The sequence below is a fragment of the Castor canadensis genome, chromosome 3, assembly GCF_047511655.1.
Source record: "Castor canadensis chromosome 3, mCasCan1.hap1v2, whole genome shotgun sequence".
Lineage (NCBI taxonomy): Eukaryota > Metazoa > Chordata > Mammalia > Rodentia > Castoridae > Castor > Castor canadensis.
The window spans coordinates 194,560,795-194,584,686 of NC_133388.1; the positions used below are offsets into that span (position 1 = coordinate 194,560,795).

The 23,892-nt window shown below is 39.3% G+C and overlaps 1 protein-coding gene across 2 annotated transcripts in view; it reads right to left on the minus strand.

Moving 5' to 3' along the window:
* The window catches only part of Fam135b (family with sequence similarity 135 member B), a 313,120-nt gene that overhangs the window by 107,303 nt on the left and 181,925 nt on the right, over positions 1–23,892 (minus strand). For both annotated transcript variants that reach the window (XR_012446457.1, XM_020188245.2), the window contains exon 4: positions 5,684–5,823. Coding sequence is in view for 1 of the 2 variants with exons in the window: in XM_020188245.2 (XP_020043834.2) it covers positions 5,684–5,823 (140 nt within the window). In the remaining variant the exon portion in view is untranslated. The remainder of the gene's footprint in view (positions 1–5,683; positions 5,824–23,892) is intronic.

A 23,892-nucleotide genomic window follows, 5' to 3' on the forward strand; every position in this document is an offset into this window, starting at 1 on the left:
TCACAATTGCATTGCAGTTTTATAGCATCTGGGGAAAAAATTCCTGGATCTGGTAATGCAGAGCTGGTATTTGTTAGCTCTATTTGAATCAGGCAATTCTTGCATCTACCACTGCTTCATTTGAAAATACCTGTCTGACAGGTGTTGGCGAGGATGTGGGGAAAAAGGAACCCTCGTACACTGCTGGTGGGAATGCAAACTAGTACAACCACTCTGGAAAAAATCTGGAGGCTTCTTAAAAATCTTAACATAGATCTGCCATATGATCCAGCAATACCACTCTTGGGGATAGACCCAAAAGACTGTGACACAGGTTACTCCAGAGGCACCTGCACACCCATGTTTATTGCAGCACTATTCACAATAGCCAAGTTATGGAAACAGCCAAGATGCCCCACTACTGATGAATGGATTAAGAAAATGTGGTATTTACACACAATGGAATTTTATGCAGCCATGAAGAAGAATGAAATCTTATCATTCACAAGTAAATGGATGGAACAGGAGAACATCATTCTGAGTGAGGTTAGCCTGACCCAAAAGACCAAAAATCGTATGTTCTTCCTCATATGCAGACATTAGATCAAGGGTAAACACAACAAGGGGACTGGACTTTGATCACATGATAAAGCGAGAGCACACAAGGGAGGTATAAGGATAGGTAAGACACCCAAAAAACTAGATAGCATTTGTTGCCCTCAATACAGAGAAACTAATGCAGAAACTTTAAAGCAACAGAGGCCAATAGGAGAAGGGGACCAGGACCTAGAGAAAAGGTTAGTTCAAGAAGAATTAATATAGAATGTAACACATATGTACAGGAAAGCAATGCAAGTCAACTCCCTGTACAGTTATCCTCATCTGAACTAGAAAAACCCTTGGTCCTTCCTATTATTGCTTATACTCTCTCTTCAACAAAATTAGAGATAAGGGCAAAATAGTTTCTGCCTGGTAGCGAGGGGGGTTGAGGGGAGAGGGAGGGGGCTGAGGGAAAGGGAGAGGCCGGCGGGGAAGGGGGGGAGAAATGACTCAAACATCGTATGCACATATGAATAAAAGAAATTAAAAAAAAGAAAATACCCATCTGGCCTGTGGCTAAATATCCTGGCTATTTTCTTGCCATATGTTCCCACTAATCTGTGTATCATTAAAGGAGTCACTAGTCTTTACTTATTCTTAATCTGTGTATCATTAAGGAGGTACTAGTCTTCACTCATTGTGAACCCCAAGTCCAGGAATAGGTCCTGCTGCACGGAGAGCATTAACACATCTTTGAGGAATAAAGCTTTTCCCCATCCTCACGTTTTTGGTTTTTACTTCTTCGCAAGAACGTGTCCATGCTGCAAGGGACAGAAATCTCCCATCCAAAGGCCTCTTTGGAAATGTCTTCCTGGTTAAGCAAAATTCAGGAAGAAACATATGGATGGAATTTATCTTTAGGTCTTCAGAGTTTAAAATTTGTTGTTAAAAAAAGCATGTAAAAGCTAACATTTTACTGAATCCAAGTGCTATAAATAATTTCCTCTGTAGCTTTGTTTTGCATAATCATGAACCTCACTTCATACACATAACGAAATCAACACAGCCTCTTGCCACTAGTTCCCTAGAAATAAGACTCACAACATAAGTCCTACCAACCACCTTCCAAGCATGCATTTGCCTGGAAAACAAGAACTCACTGTGAGCTCCAGCTTTAAACTTGCTGCAGTTACATAGGAACTGTGGCTACATTGAGCCTGGCTATGACTTCCCCAATGCCTCAGTAAATCTTGCTTGCAAAAATACTCCAGAATGAAGTTACTGTCTTTTCTAACTATTCATTTCATGATTGGTTGTTAATTACCTGTCCTTCCCTCCAAACACACACACACACACACACACACACACACACACACACACACATACACACACACACACAGAGACGTCTTTCTCTTAGCCAGTCTTATTTCAGTTAAAGACACCACCTCCCTCCAAGGGTCATGTTCTTACCACCAGAAAGAAGTTTTGTATAATAGTGAAAATAATTTTAAAAAGAAGCTAATATTTATAAAAGCACTACATGTGTCAGCCAATAAACTGTCACTGTCATATACTATCATACTTGATTTAGGTAAAATTATGAATGAAGAACTATGCTCTCCCATTTACAAATGTGAAAACTGAGTCTCAGTATGATTAACATCACTTCCATAAGCTCAACTGGTAAGTGAATCCCATATGGCAGATTTTCTCATGGGCTCTGCTTCTCAGGCCTGGTCTTTGTTTAAGGTTACACGTTCTCTCACTGATGGCTTTCAACTCTACATATCACAGATACTCCCTTATGTGCTCCTCCTCCTCCTTCACTTGTCTCCCAAGCTCCAGAAGGCAGCTCTGAAGTCAGGCTGCATTGGTACAAGTCCTGGTTCTACCACTGAGTTAATGTCTTGGTCATTTGTCATGTGTAAAATTGTAGCAGAATAATCACAATTACCCCATAGCACTGCAAGTGTATAAATTAAATTAAATAAGAAAATGTACATAAAATCTTGACAATTCTCAAAAAAGTATTAAGTTAGCAATAAAAGAATTATTACTAGTGGACCTGGGCACATAAAGGACCCATTCTCACACCAACTTCACATGGAGGTCCTATACGCTCCTGAAAAAAAGGTTCTCTGGCATTAGACTGCCTGCACTGGAACTCAGTTCCTGGTTGTATGACTGAGAAAAACAACATCTCTAATTCTCTGTGTCCTCATCGATGGAATGGGATAAATTACAAAGCACGGTGCTGGCCCCATGGCACCCATCTAATAAATGGAAGATGATACTAGTGTTAAGATCATTGCAATGGATACTAAAGCTCAACCTGAGTTTCTATCACTCTGCAATAAAACTTCGCTTCTCCCAACCACACTGGACTATCCGTGGTATTTCCAAGGCCATTTCACATTACGAGCTTTAAGTCAACTTCCATTAACTTTCTTAACTAAACCCAGTTCTGTGGGTTATACTTGGCCATAATTCAGCTCACCCTTTTGCTCTCTATATTTCTGGTCAGCTGTCTCTATCCCTGCTGTGATGCCCATAGACACTCACATGGATGACAGCAGTACCTGTCCTCACCATACCCTTGATTTCATTTCCATATGCATACCCAAATGACCTTTGTGAGCAACAGCTCTTTCTGACTCCCAAAGGCCTCCTGCCTTTAGAACTAGGTAAACATGTGACCTTCAGTTATATCCCTGTGACCTTCAGTCATATCCCTGTGACCTTCAGTTATATCCCTGTGACCTTCAGTCATATCCCTGTACTTCCCCATGCTGTGTCCTCAAACTTCCCTTTTATCTTCGTATCTGCAACACTTCCTATGACACTAGCAATGATGCTATCTTCTCCAAATCTGCCCTCTGCTTTCCTGCTCTTCACTGGGTTCTTATCCTCTGTCTCAGAAGTTCTTAACTTCTTTCCATAGAAGCTCTACCCAGGACTAATTATCCAAACTATCAACTCACTACCTCATGACTCTGCAAAAAATGTCTGAATCACTGGGTCTTGTATAGGCTCAAGAATCTGTATCTTGCACATCTGCCACCAAAGGACTGTGATGGCCATACATCCAGGACTCTTACTCAGGACATGCATTTCTTTTTTAACACTATAAAAATGCAACCTTGTTCACAAAAACTATTTTGATGCAATCTATCCATTTTCCTGGGGTCACTAAACATCTTGTGATTAATCACTGTACCATCTTCACCTTGGTTGCTGTGAGTTTACACTGGATGTGTGAGCTGCCATTAGCAAACATCCAGAGGTATTTGTCCATTTTTATTTTGCTATGTTTACCCCAGACTTTCCTTTGTGCATGTGTGTGTGTGTGTTTGCCTTCTACTTTGGCTCATTCTATTGCTATTTTTTTCCTTTTTTCTGTATTTTATAAGCCTTCCTGGGTATTTTCTAAGTTGTGAGATCTCATGGAATATATAAATAAAATACCCAAACTACTTCCATACTCACTATTTGCCAGTATTATTATTAAGACATCTCAATATACTCCTTATCTGGTAATTAGTTCTCCCCATGGTCTTTTCTAGCACTTATTTGCAATGTCAATGCATGGGCTGAATCTTCTCCAGGTGTGAATTCCCTCTACCATGTGGTAGGTTGTGCTTGATGGATAAATGGCAACTCTATGATGGCACTCTGCAACTCTATTATTCACAATAATTGCTATGTACATTCTTGAACACATTTTTCTGGCCATTAGGCTATAAGAAGTGCTTGATTGTCACAAGCAGATAGATATGCCATGGAAATGAGCTAATGTATCCATTTCAAATACACAATTTTTACAAAGATATCCAATTAAATTTAATTGTCACTGATTTGGATATAATGATTACTTGTAATATTGTTTGCTTCCATATGGATTCCTAACACAGTAATAAATTGTTAGCTCATAGAGATAATTTGACCTGCAGAAGAAAATATTTCCTGTGAAACAGATTTCCTGTTCAACCTCAGAATGTTTTATGACCTCACAAAGTTAAACTGTTAAGGGAAGGAGCAAGACTCTGTTGGCATTAAGATGAAGTAGCACCAAGTTATCTAATGCATTGATTGAATAGTAAAGCATAAGCCCCCAAACACCAGGGATAGTCTCTTGTTCACTATTTTATCTCCAGCATACACTACATACTTAGTGGGTGCTCAATAAATCTTAGGTAATTAGAAAGATGGATTAGTGAATGAAAACGCAGGAGAACCACCTAAATCACAAAAGATGTGAACAAAATGTCACAGGATGAGAGAGGGGGAAAATATCAGATGCCCAGTATGAGTCCTTATGCATACCACATGGGAGAATGGGAGAAAGAGGACTCTTGAGTTTCATAAAATAGGAGCCCTCTTCCACACCATGAATGGTATTCCATCAGGAAACTATCACCTGGAACGTGGCAGTAGGGATACAGGGTAGGACTGGGGAAGTAAGAACAATGGTATGGACTCCAGAGAGCCCTTAGTCAAACATGTCAATTTGAGGAAGGACAAATTTTTAACCATGGTTTCACAAAGAGAATGAAGTGCCAAGGACCCTGGGCTCTTACTCATGCTGTTCTTCTGTCAACATGACATGTCCTTTCTCTTTCTCTGTCTGATGGACTCTTAGTATATGCATCTGAGAGGCAGCTCCTTTGTAAAATGGTTGACAAGCACCATCTTTGCCATCCCAGACTTCATTTCTGCACCCCTGGTATCCCTTGATTCCTTCCTACATACAGCCAGTGTAGTGCACATCACCTGCCAAGATGCTTGATCATATTTCTGCTTTATTGCTGAGGCATCAACACCTTGAAAGCAGAGGCCCTGTTGCTCTCTTCAATTCCATCTTTTATACAAGAGCCCAACACTGAGCCCTGCAGAAGGCAGATACTTAAGAACATCTGCTGATGAATTCATGGACAGAGTTTTTAAACAGAAGGACACACAGGCAAGTGAGGAGTAAGAGAGATAGTAAGTTAGCCAATGGAGACTTCTTGTGCTTGAGAATTTATGGAGCAAGTAATGAAAGGATCAGTAAAAAATGAATACATAAGTAAGAGCATGAATACTCTAAATCACAATTTCCTGTTATGAGAGGGAACAGTCAGGTGAGGGAACCACCACTTTCCCTGGTGGTAGAGTCACGACTTACCCTTTCACCATCTAAGAGCAAATGAGCTCGGAAGATCACCGCATCATTTATGGGTACCTCTTCATTCCTGTATAAGATCTGGAAGACCCGGCTGTGCACAGTGCTCTCATGGACACAGGCTGAATGCAGGCTGCTGCTCTCTGCAAAACATGAACCAGCAGGAGTCCATAAACTACAATACCATCCTACACCTACAGTCCCAGCAGGTGTCTGTCCTGTTTGGGAAAGTCCTAACCCCAAAATATATTGTAAGTTTCAAAATTTAATCTTAAATTTACTGATGAGTCAGACAACATCATATCAAGATTTGTGTTCACTTGAGTTAGCTTGTATCTCAGAAAAACTTGGTTCAATGTATCACAAGCCATATGAAAGTTGTTTATGGTATGGACAGTGCCTATGGACTGAAATTTTGTGCCTATTAAATTCCTCGCCTGTTCACATGTCCCCTCTGTGAATCCTTGCATAATACCCCCATCCTAGAAGGAGAAGAATAAGGAATTAAGAGGGTATACCCTTCCTTCTACAAAGATTTTTCTAGTGTGCACAGACTCCATCTCTCCTGTAAGATATGATGTGAACACTCTGTCTTGAGTTCTAGGTAAATGGTTTTTTTTTTTTGGTGATATTAGAATTTGAACTCAGGGCTCTGCACTTGCTAGGCAGGCACTCTACTGCTTGAGCTACCTCTCCAACTTGAAATGTCTAATTCTAACTATACTGCATGACTGTATGTCAAGTTGTTGTTAAAGGAACTTGTTTAGATCTGTGTGCTCCAACAGATCCTAATATACCACAATTTCTAAACACCATTTCAAAGTTGAATTTCAGGAAAACAATGAATTACTGAAACCTTACTACATACACTGACCAGGCTTATTGTGGGGAATAAATAGGTGAATTCCTCCAAACCATTAACACACAAATAGCACAGTCAGAAAAATATGTAAATATTCTGAAATAAATAATAATTATATTTACCTAAGGAAATTATTAATTCATTATAATGCTCAATTATATGGCATTTTACAGCTTCCAAAGTGCTTTCCAAATGATTTCATTTCCTTAATTCTAATAGCAAATTCCTAGGGTAAGTTTTACTACAAATGAAGAGACTAAACCTCAAAAATAAGAGGTAGACATCTTCATATTTCCTTGTTTTAAACTGAATACTGGCATTTCCCCCAAATTCATGCCAAATTCTAATCCCTAATGTGGTGCCTTTTGAAAATTGGGGCCTTTGGGAATTGATTAAGTCACGAGGATAATGTCTTTGTGAATGGAGTTAGTGCCCTATAAAGAAGAGGCCAATTAGCCCCTCGTTCCTGTGAGGATACAATGGGAAGTCACCTATGTGCAAACATGGAAAAGAGCCCTCTCCAGAGCCCAGCAATGGTGGCAGCTGATCTCAGACCTCCATCTTCCAGAACTGTGAGCAATAAATTTCTATGTTTATAACCCACCTAGGTTATGGTATCTTGTTCCAGCATCCTGAGTTACGATGTAGTTATATGCAGAGGCATTGTATAGACTCATCCCCACATACAGCTACTTAGTAACTGAGAAAATGAAGCCTACAAAATGAAATTCACTAACTTCCTAGGAAAGGGTCAGTACTAAATAATGCAAAATAGAAAAAAGTAAATAGCATGATTGTAAAAGGAGAAAAAAGCAGCAAGAAAGTCAGTCCAAGTAGCAAAGAAAAACTGTTCAAGTGCTTTGGGCACCAACCCCAAGTAATATAGAATTCCCTAGAAATAGGGACAGAAGATCACAATCATCTCCCAATGCACAGACACATCTAAGTCAGCACTTGAATGGCTTCAGAATAGGAAACACAAAGTTTTACTTTACAAAGTGTGTAAAAACCCAGGTTATTCCCAAAACTACTAAGACACTTTGCTCTAATTTGTACTTCATCATGAAGAAAATAAAATCAGAGGTCTAATGCAGCCCTATGGAGACTTGTTGGACTCAAGTCAATATGGTTTTTAAATGCACAATTCCTCCTTGTTTTTATTTGCTGCCCTAGCCATTTCCCTATCTTTATCAGAGCCTGGATGATCTATAAGCCAGACCAGCAACATGGCAGAGGATGGATGAGGTAAATACTCTGAAGGTCAGAGCAGCATGATCCATCTGTTGCCAGGAGGGACAGCCAGCAAAACAGTTCAATCACTTGCCTTTTGGGGAAAGTGACATTACCTTTTATATCAGCAGCTTTCCAGGTGAAAAATGGGCATAGCCACACTTACCTCTTGGGAGTAGTAGAGTAGACATAAAGAAGATAACATGGATAAAGATCCCATGACCTGTCACATAGCAGGCCTGCCATACACACTACCCTGAATTTTCATTTTGTTTAGAGGCAAAGTTCTGAGTGTTTTCTGTAGAATATATTCTATTGGCTATGTCTTTGGAGGAGATAAAACTCCTCTGATTTTGAGCAGATTGGCAAATTAGATCACAGGGCTCCAATGGTGCTGACTAAAGATCAATAAATCCCAAGGTGTACTAATTTAGCCCAGGACAAGGCATTTCTCTCAGGCCCTGTGCAACTTTCTGTATCATTTTCCTATCACTATTAAAGAGGACATGAAACAGGTATCTCTGCAAAGGAAGGCTTACCAATCAACAGACGCTCTTTTAGACTGTGAAAATCATTGAGACTGCACTTACTCGCACTGTTCCCATTGACATTTTTCTTTTCTAGTAAAAACCATACAATTTGAATACCTTACCCATTAACTTTGTTCCCTCTTTCTTTTGTGGGGGAGTGGTGGATGGTATTGGTGTTTTGAACTCAGGTCCTTTTGCTTATTAGACAAGCACTGTATCACTTCAGCCATGCTTCCAGCCATTTAGTTATTTTTCAGATAGAGTCTTGCACATTTTGCCCATGCTATCCTTGGACTACATTTTCTTATCTCTTCTTTTTAAGTAACTGGGATTGTAGAAATGAGCCACCACACCTGGCTTTTTGTCCCTCTTCTGACATGCTAAAGAAATGCTACTTTTCTATCCTAAGATAAACCACTTCCCAAAATGTATTGCCCTAGTTCTCTTGCTCATTTTGTACATGCTTTCTTGGCAGATGGAAGGGACCAATTTCCATCATATTTACCTCTTCTTCCTCTCAAATACTAGACTTCAAGCACCCAGAGATGAGAACAGTACATTCTCTACCCTTCAAAACCTAACATATACCTTGAGATGTTCCCTGTTCTATTGGGCGAAGAACCACTTTTCTCTCTGGACATTATCAGTTATTATTTGACAACAAGAAATAGATTCCATGTGGTACTATAGGACAATGTACATATTCAAGTCTTCCCAAATATCTTTCTTCTACTTTTGTATGTGTCAGGGTTGGTACCATGCATAAGGAAAGTGAGGACGGACATTAAGGAAATAAAGAGGAAGGTGGAAAGAAAGTGTGTGTGTTAGGGGGAGTATTCAGGAAATAAAAAAGAAGGGGAGTAGAGGAAATAGAAATGGCAGAGGAGGAAAGGACATCTCTTTAGAGCCCCCTGTACAAAGAATATATTTCAATAGCTTAATCTGGACTTTCAGGCCAGCGAGCAAGAGTATAAACAGCCTAATGTCTTACTGTTTCTCCTGTTCCCCAAAATGAATGATATGAATATTAACATATTTACATGTGCTCTAAATGTGTAAGATTCCGATGATCTTCCTCTCCTGAGAGTCCCTGTAGCCCCAGAAGGTTCTGTGAGTATGGCTTGTCAAGGACAGGTGCTGTACACCTGATATGAACCCTATGCACCAGCATCCAAGACAGAGGCAACTTTACAGGCATTTACTTGTAGACTGACTGCCAATTCCTTGGGGTTACTAAACCCTTTCCCAAAGTACTCTCCAAAAAGGAAATCTTCATAATTTCATGAATTTCTGTGATCCCCATAAAAATTATGCAATGGCTGAACTCCTAAAATGGAAATTTTTTAAGTAAAAGGAAGATGAGTAAAAAGACATTCTCACTCAGGAGAATTTCAAATTGTATCTTCTTGTGTTGCTGAGCTTTCAGATGCACATAAGAAAAAAATGTACAAAGGAAAGATGAGGTTTGTAAAAAGATGGCTACTCCTCCAGGCATAAAGGCCCTGCACATAGCTATTGGTGATTGAAAAAACAACCCTAAATTTCATTTAGAAACACAAAAGACCACAAGTAACCAAGGCAATACTGAATGAAAAGAGCAATGCTGGAGGTATCACAATACCCAGCTTCAAACTATACTACAGAGCCATAGCAATAAAAACAGCATGGTACTGGCACAAAAACAGATATGAAAACCAGTAGAACAGAATAGAAGATCCAGATATGAATCCATGCAGCTACACTCACTTGATATTTGACAAAAATGCCAAAAACATATGATGGAGGCAAAACAGCCTCTTCAACAAATGCTGTTGGGAAAACTAGATATCTGCATTGAAATATCTAGTCTTTCATCCTGTACTAGTATCAACTCAAAGTGGATTAAGGACCTTAATATAAGACCTGAAATTTTGAAACTAGTGCTTGAAAGAGCTGGGAACACACTGGAATTAATAGGCACAGGCAATGACTTCTTAAATAGAATTCAAATGGCTCAGCTATTAAGAGATAGGATTGACAAATGGTACTACATGAAATTAAAAAGCTTCTGCACAACAAAAGAAATGGTCACCAAATTAAAGAGGCTGCCCACAGAGTGGGAAAAAATCTTTGCAAGCTATACATCTGACAAGGGATTAATAACCATAATATACAGGGAACTCAAAAAGCTAAACTCCCAAAAAATCAATGACCCAATGAAGAAATGGGCAAATGAACTGAACAGAGCCTTTTTAAAAGAAGAAGTCCAAATGGCCAAAAGAAGAAGAAATGCTCAACATCCCTGGCCATAAAGGAAATGCAAATCAAAACCATGTTAAGATTCTATCTCATTCCTGTTAGAATGGGTACTATCAAGAACATAAATAATAACAAATGTTGGTGAGGATGTGGGAGAAAAGGAACTCTTCTACAACTGTTGGTGTGAATGTAAATTAGTAAAATCATTATGGAAAAGAGTGTGGAGGCTCCTCAAAAAACTAAAAGTAAAACTGCCATATGATCCAGTAATTCCACTCTTTTGATATACCTGAAGGAATGTAGGTCAGGTTACAACAAAGGCACCTGCACACCCATGTTTATTGCAGCATTATTCACAATAGATAAGCTGTGGAAATAGCCAAGATGCCCCACTACTGATGAATGGATTAAGAAAATGTGGTATTTATACACAATGGAATTTTATGCAGCCATGAAGGAGAATGAAATGTTATCATTTGCTGGTAAATGGATAGAATTGTAGAACATCATTCTGAGTGAGGTTAGCCTGGCCCAAAAGACAAAAAATCATATGTTCTCCCTCATATGTGGACATTAGATCAAGGGCAAACACAACAAGGGGATTGGACTTTGATCACATGATAAAGTGAGAGCACACAAGGGAGGTATGGGGATAGGTAAGACACCTAAAAACTAGATAGCATTTGTTGCTCTCAACACAGAGAAACTAAAGCAGATACTTTAAAGCAACTGTGGCCAATAGGAGAAGGGGACCAGGAACTAGAGAAAAGGTGAGATCAAAAAGAGTTAACCTAGAAGGTAACACACATGCACAGGAAATCAATGCGAGTCAACTCCCTGTATAGCTATCCTTATCTCAACTAGCAAAAACCCTTGGTCCTTCCTATTGTTGCTTATACTCTCTCTTCAACAAAATTAGAGATAAGGGCAAAATAGTTTCTGCCAGGTAGCGAGGGGCTGGGGGGAGGGGGGGCAGGGGGGTAAGGAAGGGCGTGGGGAAAGGGGGGGAGAAATGACTCAAACATTGTATGCACATATGAATAAAAAAAAAGAATATGTGGTATTTATATACAATGGAATTTTATTCAGCCAAAAAGAAGAATGAAATTTTGTCATTTGGAGATAAATGAATGGGACTGGAAAACATCATCTTAAGTGAAGTTATCCAAAAACCACCCATTTTCTCTTATATGTGGAATATAAACCTATTACAAATATAAGCAATATTATGAAAAACAGGTCACATATGGAGAGGTCACATATGAGAGAGGGAGGGTAAAAGAAGGAAGTTAAGAAGGTGAATATGGTTGATGTACTCTCTATACAAGAATGAATATAGAATTTTTAAACCTGTCAAAATCACCATAAGAAGGCGACTAAGGTAGAAAGAAGAAAAGTAGAGGAGATGAACCAATTCAGGATAATACATATAGACATGGAAATGTCACAAGGAAACTCCCTGAATAGCTATTTTAAACAAACAAAAATGTCATTTGTTTCTTTTACAAAATGGGAGAACAGGAGGGCAGAATAGGCCCTGTTTGGTGGGTTGGTACCAGTGGGAGGGGGGATGTGGGTAATAGGTACAGGAGGGTGAATATAGTACAAATACTGTGTACACATGTATGTAAAGAGAAAAATGAGACTTGCTGAACCTATTCCAGGAAAGTGGGGAAAGGGAATTAAGGAGAATGATGGAGGGAGTGAATTCAAGTATGATATATTTGATATGTTATAAGAACTTTTGTAAATGCCACAATGTATCCATAGCACAACAATAAAAAAATTAAAAGTTAAATATATATGAAAACACAAAGGACCTCAAATAGCCAAAGCAATTCTGAACAAAAAGCTCAATGTTGTAGATATCAAGATTCTGGACTTCAAACTATACTACAGAGCCATTACAATAAAAACAGCATGATACCGGCACAAAAAGAGGCACGAAGACCAAGGATTACAATAGAAAACCCAGACATAAACCCACAAAGCTATAGTTAACTGATCTTCAACAAAGGAGCCCAAAACACATGATAAGAGTAAAGACAGCTTCTTCAACAAATGTTGCTGGAAAAACTGGATATCCAAAAGTAGAAAACTAAAACTAGAGGCCTGTCTCTCACTCTGTACCAATCAACTCAAAGTGGACCAAAGACCTTAATATAAGGCCTGAAACTGAAACAACTACAGGAAGTAGTGGGAAATACACTGGAACAGACAGGCATAGGGAAGAGCTTCCTAAACAGAACTCCATTGACTCAGCAGCTAAGAGAAAGAATGAGCAACTGGGACTGCATCAAACTAAAAAGTTTCTACACAGAAAAAGAAACATTCACTAGGCTTAAGAGACTGCTCTCAGAATGGGAGAAAATCTTTACCAGATATTCATCTGATAAGGGACTAATACCAGAATCTACAGGGAGCTCAAAAAACTCAACCCCCAAAGAATCAATATCCCAATGAAGAAATGGGCACATGAATTAAAAAGGGAATTCTCAAATGGCCAGTAAACACATAAAGAAGTATTAATTAACTGCATTAATATTTCACTTCACCCCAGTTAGAATGGCCATTTAAGGACAAAAACAACATCAAATGCTTGTGAGGATGCTGTGATATGGAACACTTATACACTGTTGATGGGAATGCAAATTAGTACAATCATTACGAAAACAGTATTGAGATTCCTAAGCAAAATTTAGAGATAGAACTGTCACAGCACACAATAGAGACACTTGTACACCAATGTTGATCACAGCACTATTCACAATAGCTAAGCTAGGGAAACAACCCCGATGCTCTACAACTGATGAATGGATCACGAAAATGTGGTGTATATACCCAATGGAGTTTTACTCAGCCGTAAGGAAAAATGACACCATGTAATTTGAAGGTAAGTAGATACAATTGGCGGGCATCATGCTAAGTGAAATAAGTCATGCTCAGAAAGACAAAGGCCACATGTTTTCTCTCATACATAGAAGATAGATCCAAAAGATGAGCATATACACAAAAATAAACATGGTCATATATAAACTCATGTGTTTGTAATAGTGGAACTATTCTATGTAACTCAGGGAAGGAAGGAAAAGAAAAGAGAATGACAGAGCATCAACAATATCATAAAACATAACATCTGTGAAGGCAGAGGATATATATTAAAAACTGTTGAAAAATGAGGAGTGGGAGAAAAGGGATAAGGGAGAGTAATGCAAGGACTTGAACAGAACAAAGTAAAGTATACTTGCAGTGGGGATACACTGAGAATCCCCTTTGAACATTGACTTAGATATTAATAACAAAAGACAGGACTGTAAAATAGAAAGGGGAGGGTGAATCAAGGAAATTAAGGTGAGGGAATGTGGTTGATGGACTTCATATTTGGAATAGAACAAAGAAAATTCTTGTAATTGTTTTAAGTGGGGCAGTCGAAGTTTGAAGTGGAGGGGGTCCAAGGAGAGAGATGGAGGGGGTCGAAGGAGAGAGATGGTGGGGGTGATCTAACTAATGTACAATGTAAGCCTATTTGGATTTGTCACAATGAATCTCCCACATACAACAAATATATCCTAATAAAAATGATGAAAAATAAAGGTAATAACTAATAAAACTGATGGAAAGTAAAAAAAAATTAAAAATCAGTCTATTGGTAATGATATTCTTCACAGCGGTGAACTACCCTGACCACTCACAATCTTCTCTACTGTTCCTGTCGATATTGTGTATTTGCTCAGCCCACAGGCAACAAGGCTGTGTTTATAAGTAATGGTCCATTCATTGGCAGTCTAGTTACAAGTCTTGAGAGAAAATCCTGGGGAAAGCTCTCTAATTCAAATAAAAAATGTGCAATCCCACAGCTTCTTAGACAATGTGAGATGGAGAGAGGTATCATTTCTAATAACATTTCTGATATGTAAGCATTTATTTGGAATATATGAAGCAATGTTATTCTACTTGTACCTTCAGTTTTTGAAGCATTGGTAACACATCAATACAAGGTTGTCATCTGTTTTGCAAGTCTAACGAACATCAAACATCTTACCCATTACGCAAGATTAATATATTTGTACGTTTGCTATAAACCATTCATTAAGGCACCCATTAAATATTTATTAATCACCTAAGACATACCATGTTTTAGAGCAGAACACTGGGATTCAGCAAGAAACAATTATAGAGTTCCTTGTGGGGTACACCTGTTTTATACAACTGTCTGTGGAATAGTGAGATTTTCTTCAACTCCACAGACCTCTCATTGTATAAATGAATATCTAACCTCTTTAGCATTGCATTATTTGCAACATCACATTAAAATCTCATTTAAAATTTTTAATTGAGGTGGTAAATTATGTATAACAGTTGAAGTATAGATATTATTTATTAACTATAGGAATTAGAAAAATCCCTTCTGTATTTTATTATAAATGCTAAAGTTTTATTAATTGCAAATTTATCTGTATGAGTTAGCTTGAGGTTGATTGGTCTGAGATCCAGATATTTTATATACTTTATGCCACTGGGTATGACCTTGGTTATGTGAGTTTTCATTTTCCTCATGAGAAAATTACAATCATAGAGCTTATTGTATCCTCAGTGCCAAAGAAAATAGATGGTAGTATGGTGACTCCAAATCTTTTCCTTTTTAAAATTCTTTCATCCTTTAATTTGTTTATTCTGTCATTCATTATTTAACTAAACAACCACACAGGCAATATGTTAGACATAATGCTGTCACTGGTAAGAATACAACAGGGAATATTCTTCAATATTTAGTACAGTCGTTCCCAACTTTTTTCTTTTCTCATTTAACTTGTATTACTTCATCACTCCTGTTTTATAGAAAAATTGCAAGTCGTAGAATAATGGACTAACACACTTTGCATACTACAGTCACTCAACTATGCAGTGAATCAATTAATTAATTAGTGAACACAGTAGAGGGAGGGCACTAGCCACAGTCATTCAATGTTAGCTAGAGTTCTACTTACTTAGTTGATAATTCTAGCCTCCTGTGCAGGAAAACTCAAGTTACAAAACAGATAGCGTGGCCTGGCAGAAATTCATATTTATAGGCAGGCAAATAAACCAAAAAGCCCAGTTAAAAGCACCATTTAACCTACTGACAATGAGCAAAGGCTGCTGCTGCAATTTAGCAGTAAGTATTCTCCTATCAACATTGAGTGGGCTTAATTACTTAATTATAAACCATTGTGACCTCCCTATTAAATTGAGCCCACCAGCATTTGATAACACTTTATTAGGCAATAATGTGTATTGCACTATAATCACTAAAGGAAAAGGCCAGCATGTAGCCTGGAGCACACTCTAGTTGCCTAACAGTTCACCAGCTGGATTTCTTCAGATTGGTCCCCACCACTGAGAAGTCTTAGGTATTTCAATTCACATTTCAATAAGAGTCCAGTGTATGGTCTTGTACCCTATGATTTTGTAACAGCAACAACAACCAAAAGAAGCATTTAAGTTAGAAAATGTGGGTTGGCACTTGGCCTTGCCATTTATATACTGTGGACCTGTGAACAAAGGACTTTCCAGTCTGAACTTCAGTTTCTTCTGCTGTGGACCAGGGATGGGAGAATAACACTTGGCCTAGGATTGGAAGGGCTGACTGAGATGGTCTTCGAAAGCACTTAGTGCAGGATGTAACATAAAATGGGTAGTCAATAATATGGTGGGCAGATATGCTGCTAGATAAATAGGAGTACGTAGCTTACATGACTATTAAAATTGTCCACCACAGACTTTTACCAGCTTATTAGCACAACTCCCAGTGTGAGTGTGTGTGTGTGTGTGACAGAGAGAGAGAGAGAGAGAGAGAGAGAGAGAGAGAGATAATTGCCCTTTGACACTGGAAAGAAAGTAGGCTGGGTACAGAGCATCAGGCTTTGATGGAGCTGGAAGACTCCCCTTGTTTACACCAAGGGGACTTTGGGGGAGACTTTTAAATTTCCCAGCCTCAGTTCTTTCACATGCAAAATGGCAATAACAGTACAATTTCTCTTGGTAGCACAATAGCCCTTCATGCTCCACCTTGTCCACTAATGGAAGATATTTAAGTTCAAGACTTTTCTCTCACCTTACTGCTGCCCCTTTTTCCTTCTCTCTGCAACTCCACCTCTCTATGTTGTAGACCTCAGATCATTGTCCCAATTACTTTCTCCTTCATAAGCTCTGCTTCCAACCTAGGGAACTGGATCTGAGCCAATTCCAAGGCTCAATATATATTCCACTTATAAGTTAGACTCTAGTGCCATCTGTCTCCTGAGTGAGCATGATCCATTACCCATCATTCCTTTATGTCAAAGACAGATGACATAATTTGTCCAAGTTTGAACCTTCCATATGCTTCCCAAATGTGTTTCTCTCACAGTCTTGCCTGTAATGGGAATGAAATACTTCTTGGTCAGTTCTGATAAGTCTTTCCCTTTCACTTCCTTTATTCAATCATTAGTAAGTCCTATGAATTCATACTTAGAACATGGCTCTGATTAATCTATCCATGATCTTTTCTTTCTGCTTATATTCTTACCACCCATTAGCCTATTCACTTAAAACATAAGACATTATATTGCACTTAGAACAAAATCTGAATTATTTGCTATGATTTAATTGTCCCTGAAATCACTTTGAAAGCTGCAAGGACTTAACACAGAACTTGTACTTTGTGCTGCGTCCAAGCTGGGCAAATATTTGTATAATTCATGGCTGACTAAAGCTCCAAGTGACCTATCGCTGAGAATTTGGCAATGGCATTTAATGACGTTTGTGGAAGTGAACTGATTTTCACATGGATCAGTGAGCTCCCTACTATATCCTTGTGATGACACAGAAGCCCCATCTATCCTTGTATCCTTGCAAGCAGCAGACATTAAGTATGCCTGAAACGCACAACATGGGACTTTCTGAGAAGGGTATAACCAAGGCTCCATCTTCTAATCCTGAAACCCATCCTACTAATAAGTCATCAGGAGACTCAGCAAATGCGAGGCAAAGAGCCCTGTTTATATGATTCAGGCTTTCCTGAGCCATCTGCCATAGCCATATGCTTCCTAAGGAGAACTAAGTTTAGATGCAATTGCAGCTAATCAAATATTTGTAAGAGCTACAGTGTCCCCACCCAGTTATGTCTCCCAGGATGTTCCAAGGAGCACAGAGCTCTTTTCTAGCCCATAATGACCTTGGCCTCAACTAGAGGCCACAAAATGAAGGGGAAATTTTTGACTTGATGCATAAATAGCAGAGGACCCCGGAGCCAATGCTGAGTAGGCAAACCAGGTGGTCACTCTGCCTTTATCTTCCACAGAGATGGCACAGCCAGCCCCACTGCCAGAGCCTAAGCCAAACCTGAGCTGCAGAGGAAGAGATCAGCAGCCCCCAGCTACCTGCATGGGCTGACCCCATCCTTTCCCAACCCAAGTCTTGAATGAGCTGTCTCATGTCTGTGCACTCTTGTCTAGCCTTTCTCCTTGGTGCATCTACCTCTCCTCCTTTGGTCCCCTCCCTCCTGTGTATTAGGTCACATTCCTGGGGTCATATGTGCATTCCAAAGAGGGAATAGGATATTCAAAAGTTGTAACACATGACACAGCACAGATACTACCCAATTGGAATGTGCATCAGGCATGCTGATGAGCAGGGTCCTGCTCTGGATTATAGTGAATGTGAAGACCCGGGAGAGGGGACAGCGGCTTGACCACTGTGGTAGGGGACAAGAAGACTTAGAGAGCTCAGGACAAAGGCTAATATCACATTTGCTCATACCTGCTGCCATGGCAAACAATCACCGTTGGTTAAAGTAACATGGTATTCCCCATGGAAGAGCCAAGTCAGTCCTGCTGACTCCCAGCCCTTCAGCTAGAGTTTTGTCTTCTCAGCTGCACATTTTTTCATCTTTATCATGCTCCGGCTAAACTCCAGGTGATCTGAGCTCTTGTCCTCCAGGGTTCTGAAGTGTCTTTTAGCAGACCCTTCCCTTAATTAGCAACTTCTTCCTACTGTTATATACAGTTCATCTGGGTGTAAACTTGGGAGTTACTCCAAGGCCAGCTCTCCTCTCTCCAACTCGCACCTGCTTAGTTTCTTGATAACTCATGGCTTTTCCAGGTGGCCTGCATGCCTGAGAGTCCCAGCACAGTGGGTGACCTGATTTCTGATGAGCCACCCTGACTCAGACCTGGCTGTGGCTGAATCAAGTCATTAACTTGTTACTGTGCTGACAGTGATCGTAGAATGGAAGAGTTTCCACTGTACCTCCTGATCATGTTTTGGGACACCTCTTCATCTGAATTTCTGTACGTATTACCATGGCTCCAGTGGACCACAGTAGTCTTAGGACCAGCTGAGTGTCTGATAATCACCCACTCACTAGTGCTGATGTTTCAGGGAGTAGGAGTTTGGGGCATCAATGAAGAACCTGGTACATTCTCATTTCCCCCCTGTTTTGAAGCTTCTTTCTTTCAGCAAGGTTACTTGCTTAGAGCAAATGTCTTCCCAGCTTAGAGTGAATGTCTTCACTTCTGGATCATATGCTTTTGCCATTCAACATCATTCAGCATTCAGAAGATGCTATCTATATACCCAGTACACCCCCCAATACACAGCCACACCATTTTCCAAAAATATCAATAGATCTGGGCATCAGTGGTTCATGACTGTAATGCTACCTACTTAGGAGGCTGAGATGAGCATTGCAATTTGAGGCCAGCCTGGGCAAAAACATTTGCAAGACTGAATCTCAAAATGTTCATGAGACCCCTGCTACCACAGCAAAAATGGGAAGTGTAAAATAGCAGGACTGTGGTCCAGACTTGCCTGGGTAAAAGTGAGATCCTAACTCTCAAATAACTAGGACAAAAAAGGCTTGTAGATGTGGCTCAAATGGTAGAGTATTTGCCTAGCAAGTGTGAAGTCCTGAGTTCTAACCCCAGTATCCTAGTACCATCTGTATTTGTGTGTGTGTGTGTGTGTGTGTGTGTGATGTGTGTATAAATAGACAATACTAGTCTTGTGCAGGAGCTTCAGACATGACACTCCATGCACCCAAAGAAGGCTAATAGTATTCCATTTTGTGGAGGCTTAGACAGTACATGTCCTATAAATATGCTCTATAACAATCTATAAGTATGTTTTAAATATTCCATTTCTTCTTCATTTTTTTCACTAAGCTTTCTCCTTCTGATGCCAAAAGATTCTGCTTATTTCCACTTTTCCAGAATTTCTTCCCTCAGAGATGCAGGTGGGAAAAACTGTTCCCTTCTCCATGCCCACAGCAGCCTGCACCTGCTTTGCTAGTATGCCTCGCACTGGGAGCTACAATCCTGTATGTCTTTCTGTAACTGGGCTCCAAGATCAATCACATTACTCTCCCACCTGTTCTTGATGAGGTTCTTGGCATAGGAGGCATGAAATTAGTTGTTTTTAATTAATTGGTATCCTCAGCTTCATTTCAAATTTCTGCCTGTTCCTCAATGACCTCTCATATGCTACCTCTCCTATGAAGATTCTTCCAACTGGACAGCAGCACTGAGTGTGGTTACAAACACCACAGGCTCTAAAATTAGATCTTTTTCAGGCTCTCTATGCACTTGTAGACCACTTATGCTCTTTTGAATGTAATGTTCTTGGTATGTAAACTAAATGTAATAATCTCTTCTTTCAGCGGGTTGTCTTGAAAGATAAATAAGAGAGTGATGCATGGTATTATTATTTAAAAACACATATCTCCCCCCACCTCACACAACTATCTTTACACCTTTCCTGTGTCCCACATAATCTACCTCCTATTCTGTTTCCTCTTAAAATCCCCTTATTTCAGTCTACCTGTTCCCCCTCCTTCATTATTCTGTCAGACACTTAAGGACTTGAATGCTGGTCTCACAACCTTGCTTAATCCCAAATGAAGGCTGAGTGCTCACATGGGGAAGTGACTTTTCTTTTTTCAACTCTCAGCCAGTACCCTATATTTGAGAATTTGTACAACCAATATGGGGACTGAGAGCTGAAAGAAAGTCATATAGTTCCATAAACCTATTTCTCAAATAGGAACTGGAGAGGCAGAGAGATGGAGAATCCAGTCCAATCACCAGCAGGAGAATCCTGAGTCTACCCTTCAAGTATCCCTCCTGCTGCCTCACACTACCCTGGATGCCTACCAGGCTCTAAACGACTATCCCCATGGCTCTCTCAAACTCTGGGCTCTGATCAAACCATTATCTGAAAGTCCCAGTATCACCCACCTAGGTGTCAGCCAATGCTTAGCCAATTGACTCCAGAATAAATACATATATAGGCCAATTTCTTCAGACCAATAATTGAAGCTTCATATCAATTATCAGAAGGTCTGTTCTTCCAGGCTCAGTTTTCCTCACATCATCTCCTTGGCACAGAGGCAATCATCCAAACTGATTCTGTGGACACCATGGCCCTCTATAAGCTACTGGGGTAAGAGGTCAGAGGACTGCTCACCCTTGCTTAAATATCACTGGCCATATCCAGGTAAGGCCAGCCCTACTCATTTTTGAGCTGATTAACATTGTTGTCTTCCTTTCTCATTACCTTCATCATTTGTAATTGTCTATCGACAAATCTATGTAAATTTCTTGGGGTTTAGTCAAGATGGATTCCATCCTAGTGTCATAGAACTTGGCCCTGAGTTCAAGAAAAAGTAAATTTATAATAACTGGGTGTTTCAATGGCTTTTCCTGTCTCGTTTTACATATCCAACCTTATTTCTTGGATTTCTTCCCAGTTACATTTAAATATATCCAATGTTCTTTCATTAGAAATAAAATACACACTAAAGCCAAATCTTCTGGCCCACCCTTGCTACCTCACTTGGGAAGTCAACTATCTAAAAGATGTCTCCATTAGCTGTTCATGTTCCCTGTTTCTCTACTTATCCTTCAACACCACACAATCTTGTTTCTATCCCCTTTGCACACCAAAAAAAGTCTATTCATATTATTAGTGTTATACATATTTCTAAGTGTTCAAAAGCTTTTAATCCACATTGAACTTGAATTTGCAGCAGCATTTTGCAATATCAGCTGCCGCTCAAAACACTCTTTCCCCTTGACACTGAAATAAAGTTTTACTAGATTTCCTCTTTACTCTTTGTAGCTTTTCTCTGCCTCCTTATCAGTCACCTCCTTATAAATCAACATGACTTTCTCCCAACCTAGGCTCATCCCTTTCCCCCTTACAATAGCTTATTTTTTCCACATCACCTGATACTATTTGTCATGCATTGATTATCTTCTCTTCCAACTAGAGGATAAGCTCTGTGGAGGCAGGAAATGTGTCTCTTCTGTGTATTGTCTAAGTCCTGCACATAGGGTTACATCTAACACATAGGCACTTACTGAAATTTATATCTCTAGCCCAGTTTTTTCCTTTATATTCAAGACCTGTAGTTTAAGTTGCCTACTTAAAATCTACTGTTCTGAGTATCAAAGGCAAAATACGCTTACGATGCTATCTTCCTAGAAGATAACACAGTAGAAAAATCTACATTTATTTGAGTCTTGCAATAACTTTTAAAATATGATATGAGATCTTATGACACAGAGACATGATACATGAAGTAATTGATATGTTAGACTTCATTAAACTTAAAATTTTCTCCACTGAGAAAGACATTGCCAAAATGGAAAGATAAACCACTTAGTGGAAGAAAACATTTGCATAAGGCCTGTGTGATAGAGGACTGTCATCAAAAATGCACAAAAACAGGCCAAAGCTCTTTACATACAGCTGACCCAAGATGATATGAAAATAGCAACAGACATAAGACTAGACGTCCTACCTTATATGCAACCATAGAAATGCAAGTTAGAACACTTAAATATTGCTATACAACTTTAAGAAAGATGAAATCCCAAACCCTGACAGCACCAAATCCTGGTGAAGATGTGAAGAAACAGGAATTCTCTCATTCATTAATGATGAGAATGCAAAATGACACAGCCACTTTGGGAGACAGTTTGGTGCTCTTTCAAAAGTAAGCCCACTCTTATAAGTCATACTCCTTAGTATTTATCAAAAGTGTTGAAAACTTATCTCTACATAAAAACCTACACACAAATGTTCATAGGCTTTATTCATCATTTCAAACATATTATTCTGTATGTGAATGGATAAATAAACTGTGACATACACAAATCATGGAATATTATTTAGGGCTGAAAAGAAATGTCAAGCCATGAGAAGATATGGAAGAAACTTAAATTAATATTACTAACCAAAAGAATCCAATCTGAAAAGGCCACAGACTCTACAATTCCAACTCAATGACATTCTTAAAAAAGCAGAGATATGGACACAAAAAGAGCAGGGTCAGAGGGGAATGAGGGACAAATAGGTGGGACACACATGATTTTTAGGGCACTTAAACTATCCTGTAAAATACTACAATGGTGGATACGTCATTATAACTTTGTCCATACCGCAGAATGGTGCATAACCAAGACTGAAGCCTAATGTAAACTTTGAACATGGGGTGACAATGGCATGCCAATGTTGGTTCAGCAACTGAAAGATGTGTACTACTCTGAAGGATATGTGGATAAAAGGGAAAGCTGATATGTGTAGCGTGAAGGAGGCATATGTGATATCTCTGTACCTTTCTCTCAATTTTGCAGCCAACCTAAGATCATTGCAAGTAGTAAGATCCATGAAAAAAAGAATGAGAAAGAGAGAAACTAAGAGAGAAGAAAGAAGAGGAAGAAAAGAGAGACAAGAAAGAAACAAAGAAAAAGAGAGGGGGGAGAGAAAGAGAGAATGAGAGAGAGACAGAGAGAGAAAGGAAGGAAGGAAGGAAAGAAAGGGAGGAAGAGAAGAAGGGAAGATGGAGAAACTCTCTGTATCTCCACTAGTAAAAAGAACATTTTTAAAGTTGGCTTCTCTTCCAATATTCCTCATTTTGGTGGGTGCTCTATAATGTAGCCTCTGCATTAGGCAGGAATGTGAGTAACATAGAGATATGTGTTGCCCTTACATCCCCTTTGTACTCTCTCTCGTTAAGTGCTCCCACTTCTTTCCATCTCAACAAACATCCATATTCTTCTGGCCTCCCACCTGGACTGCTCGGTGACCTTCATCTGCTCAGTTGAACTCTGGTAAGACTCTCTCTCTCTCTCTCTCTCTCTCTCTCTTTCTCTCTCTAACAATTTTACTTGAGAAGGATCTTCCTTCTCAATATGCAAAGTAGATCAAAATGCTCCTGGCTCAAACTCTTTCAGTATCTTCCCACACTTGTTAGGATAAAGGAAAATATATCCTTATATCATGTTCAGAATCTATTTGTCCTTCTCCGCCCCTCCATATTCCTGCCACTT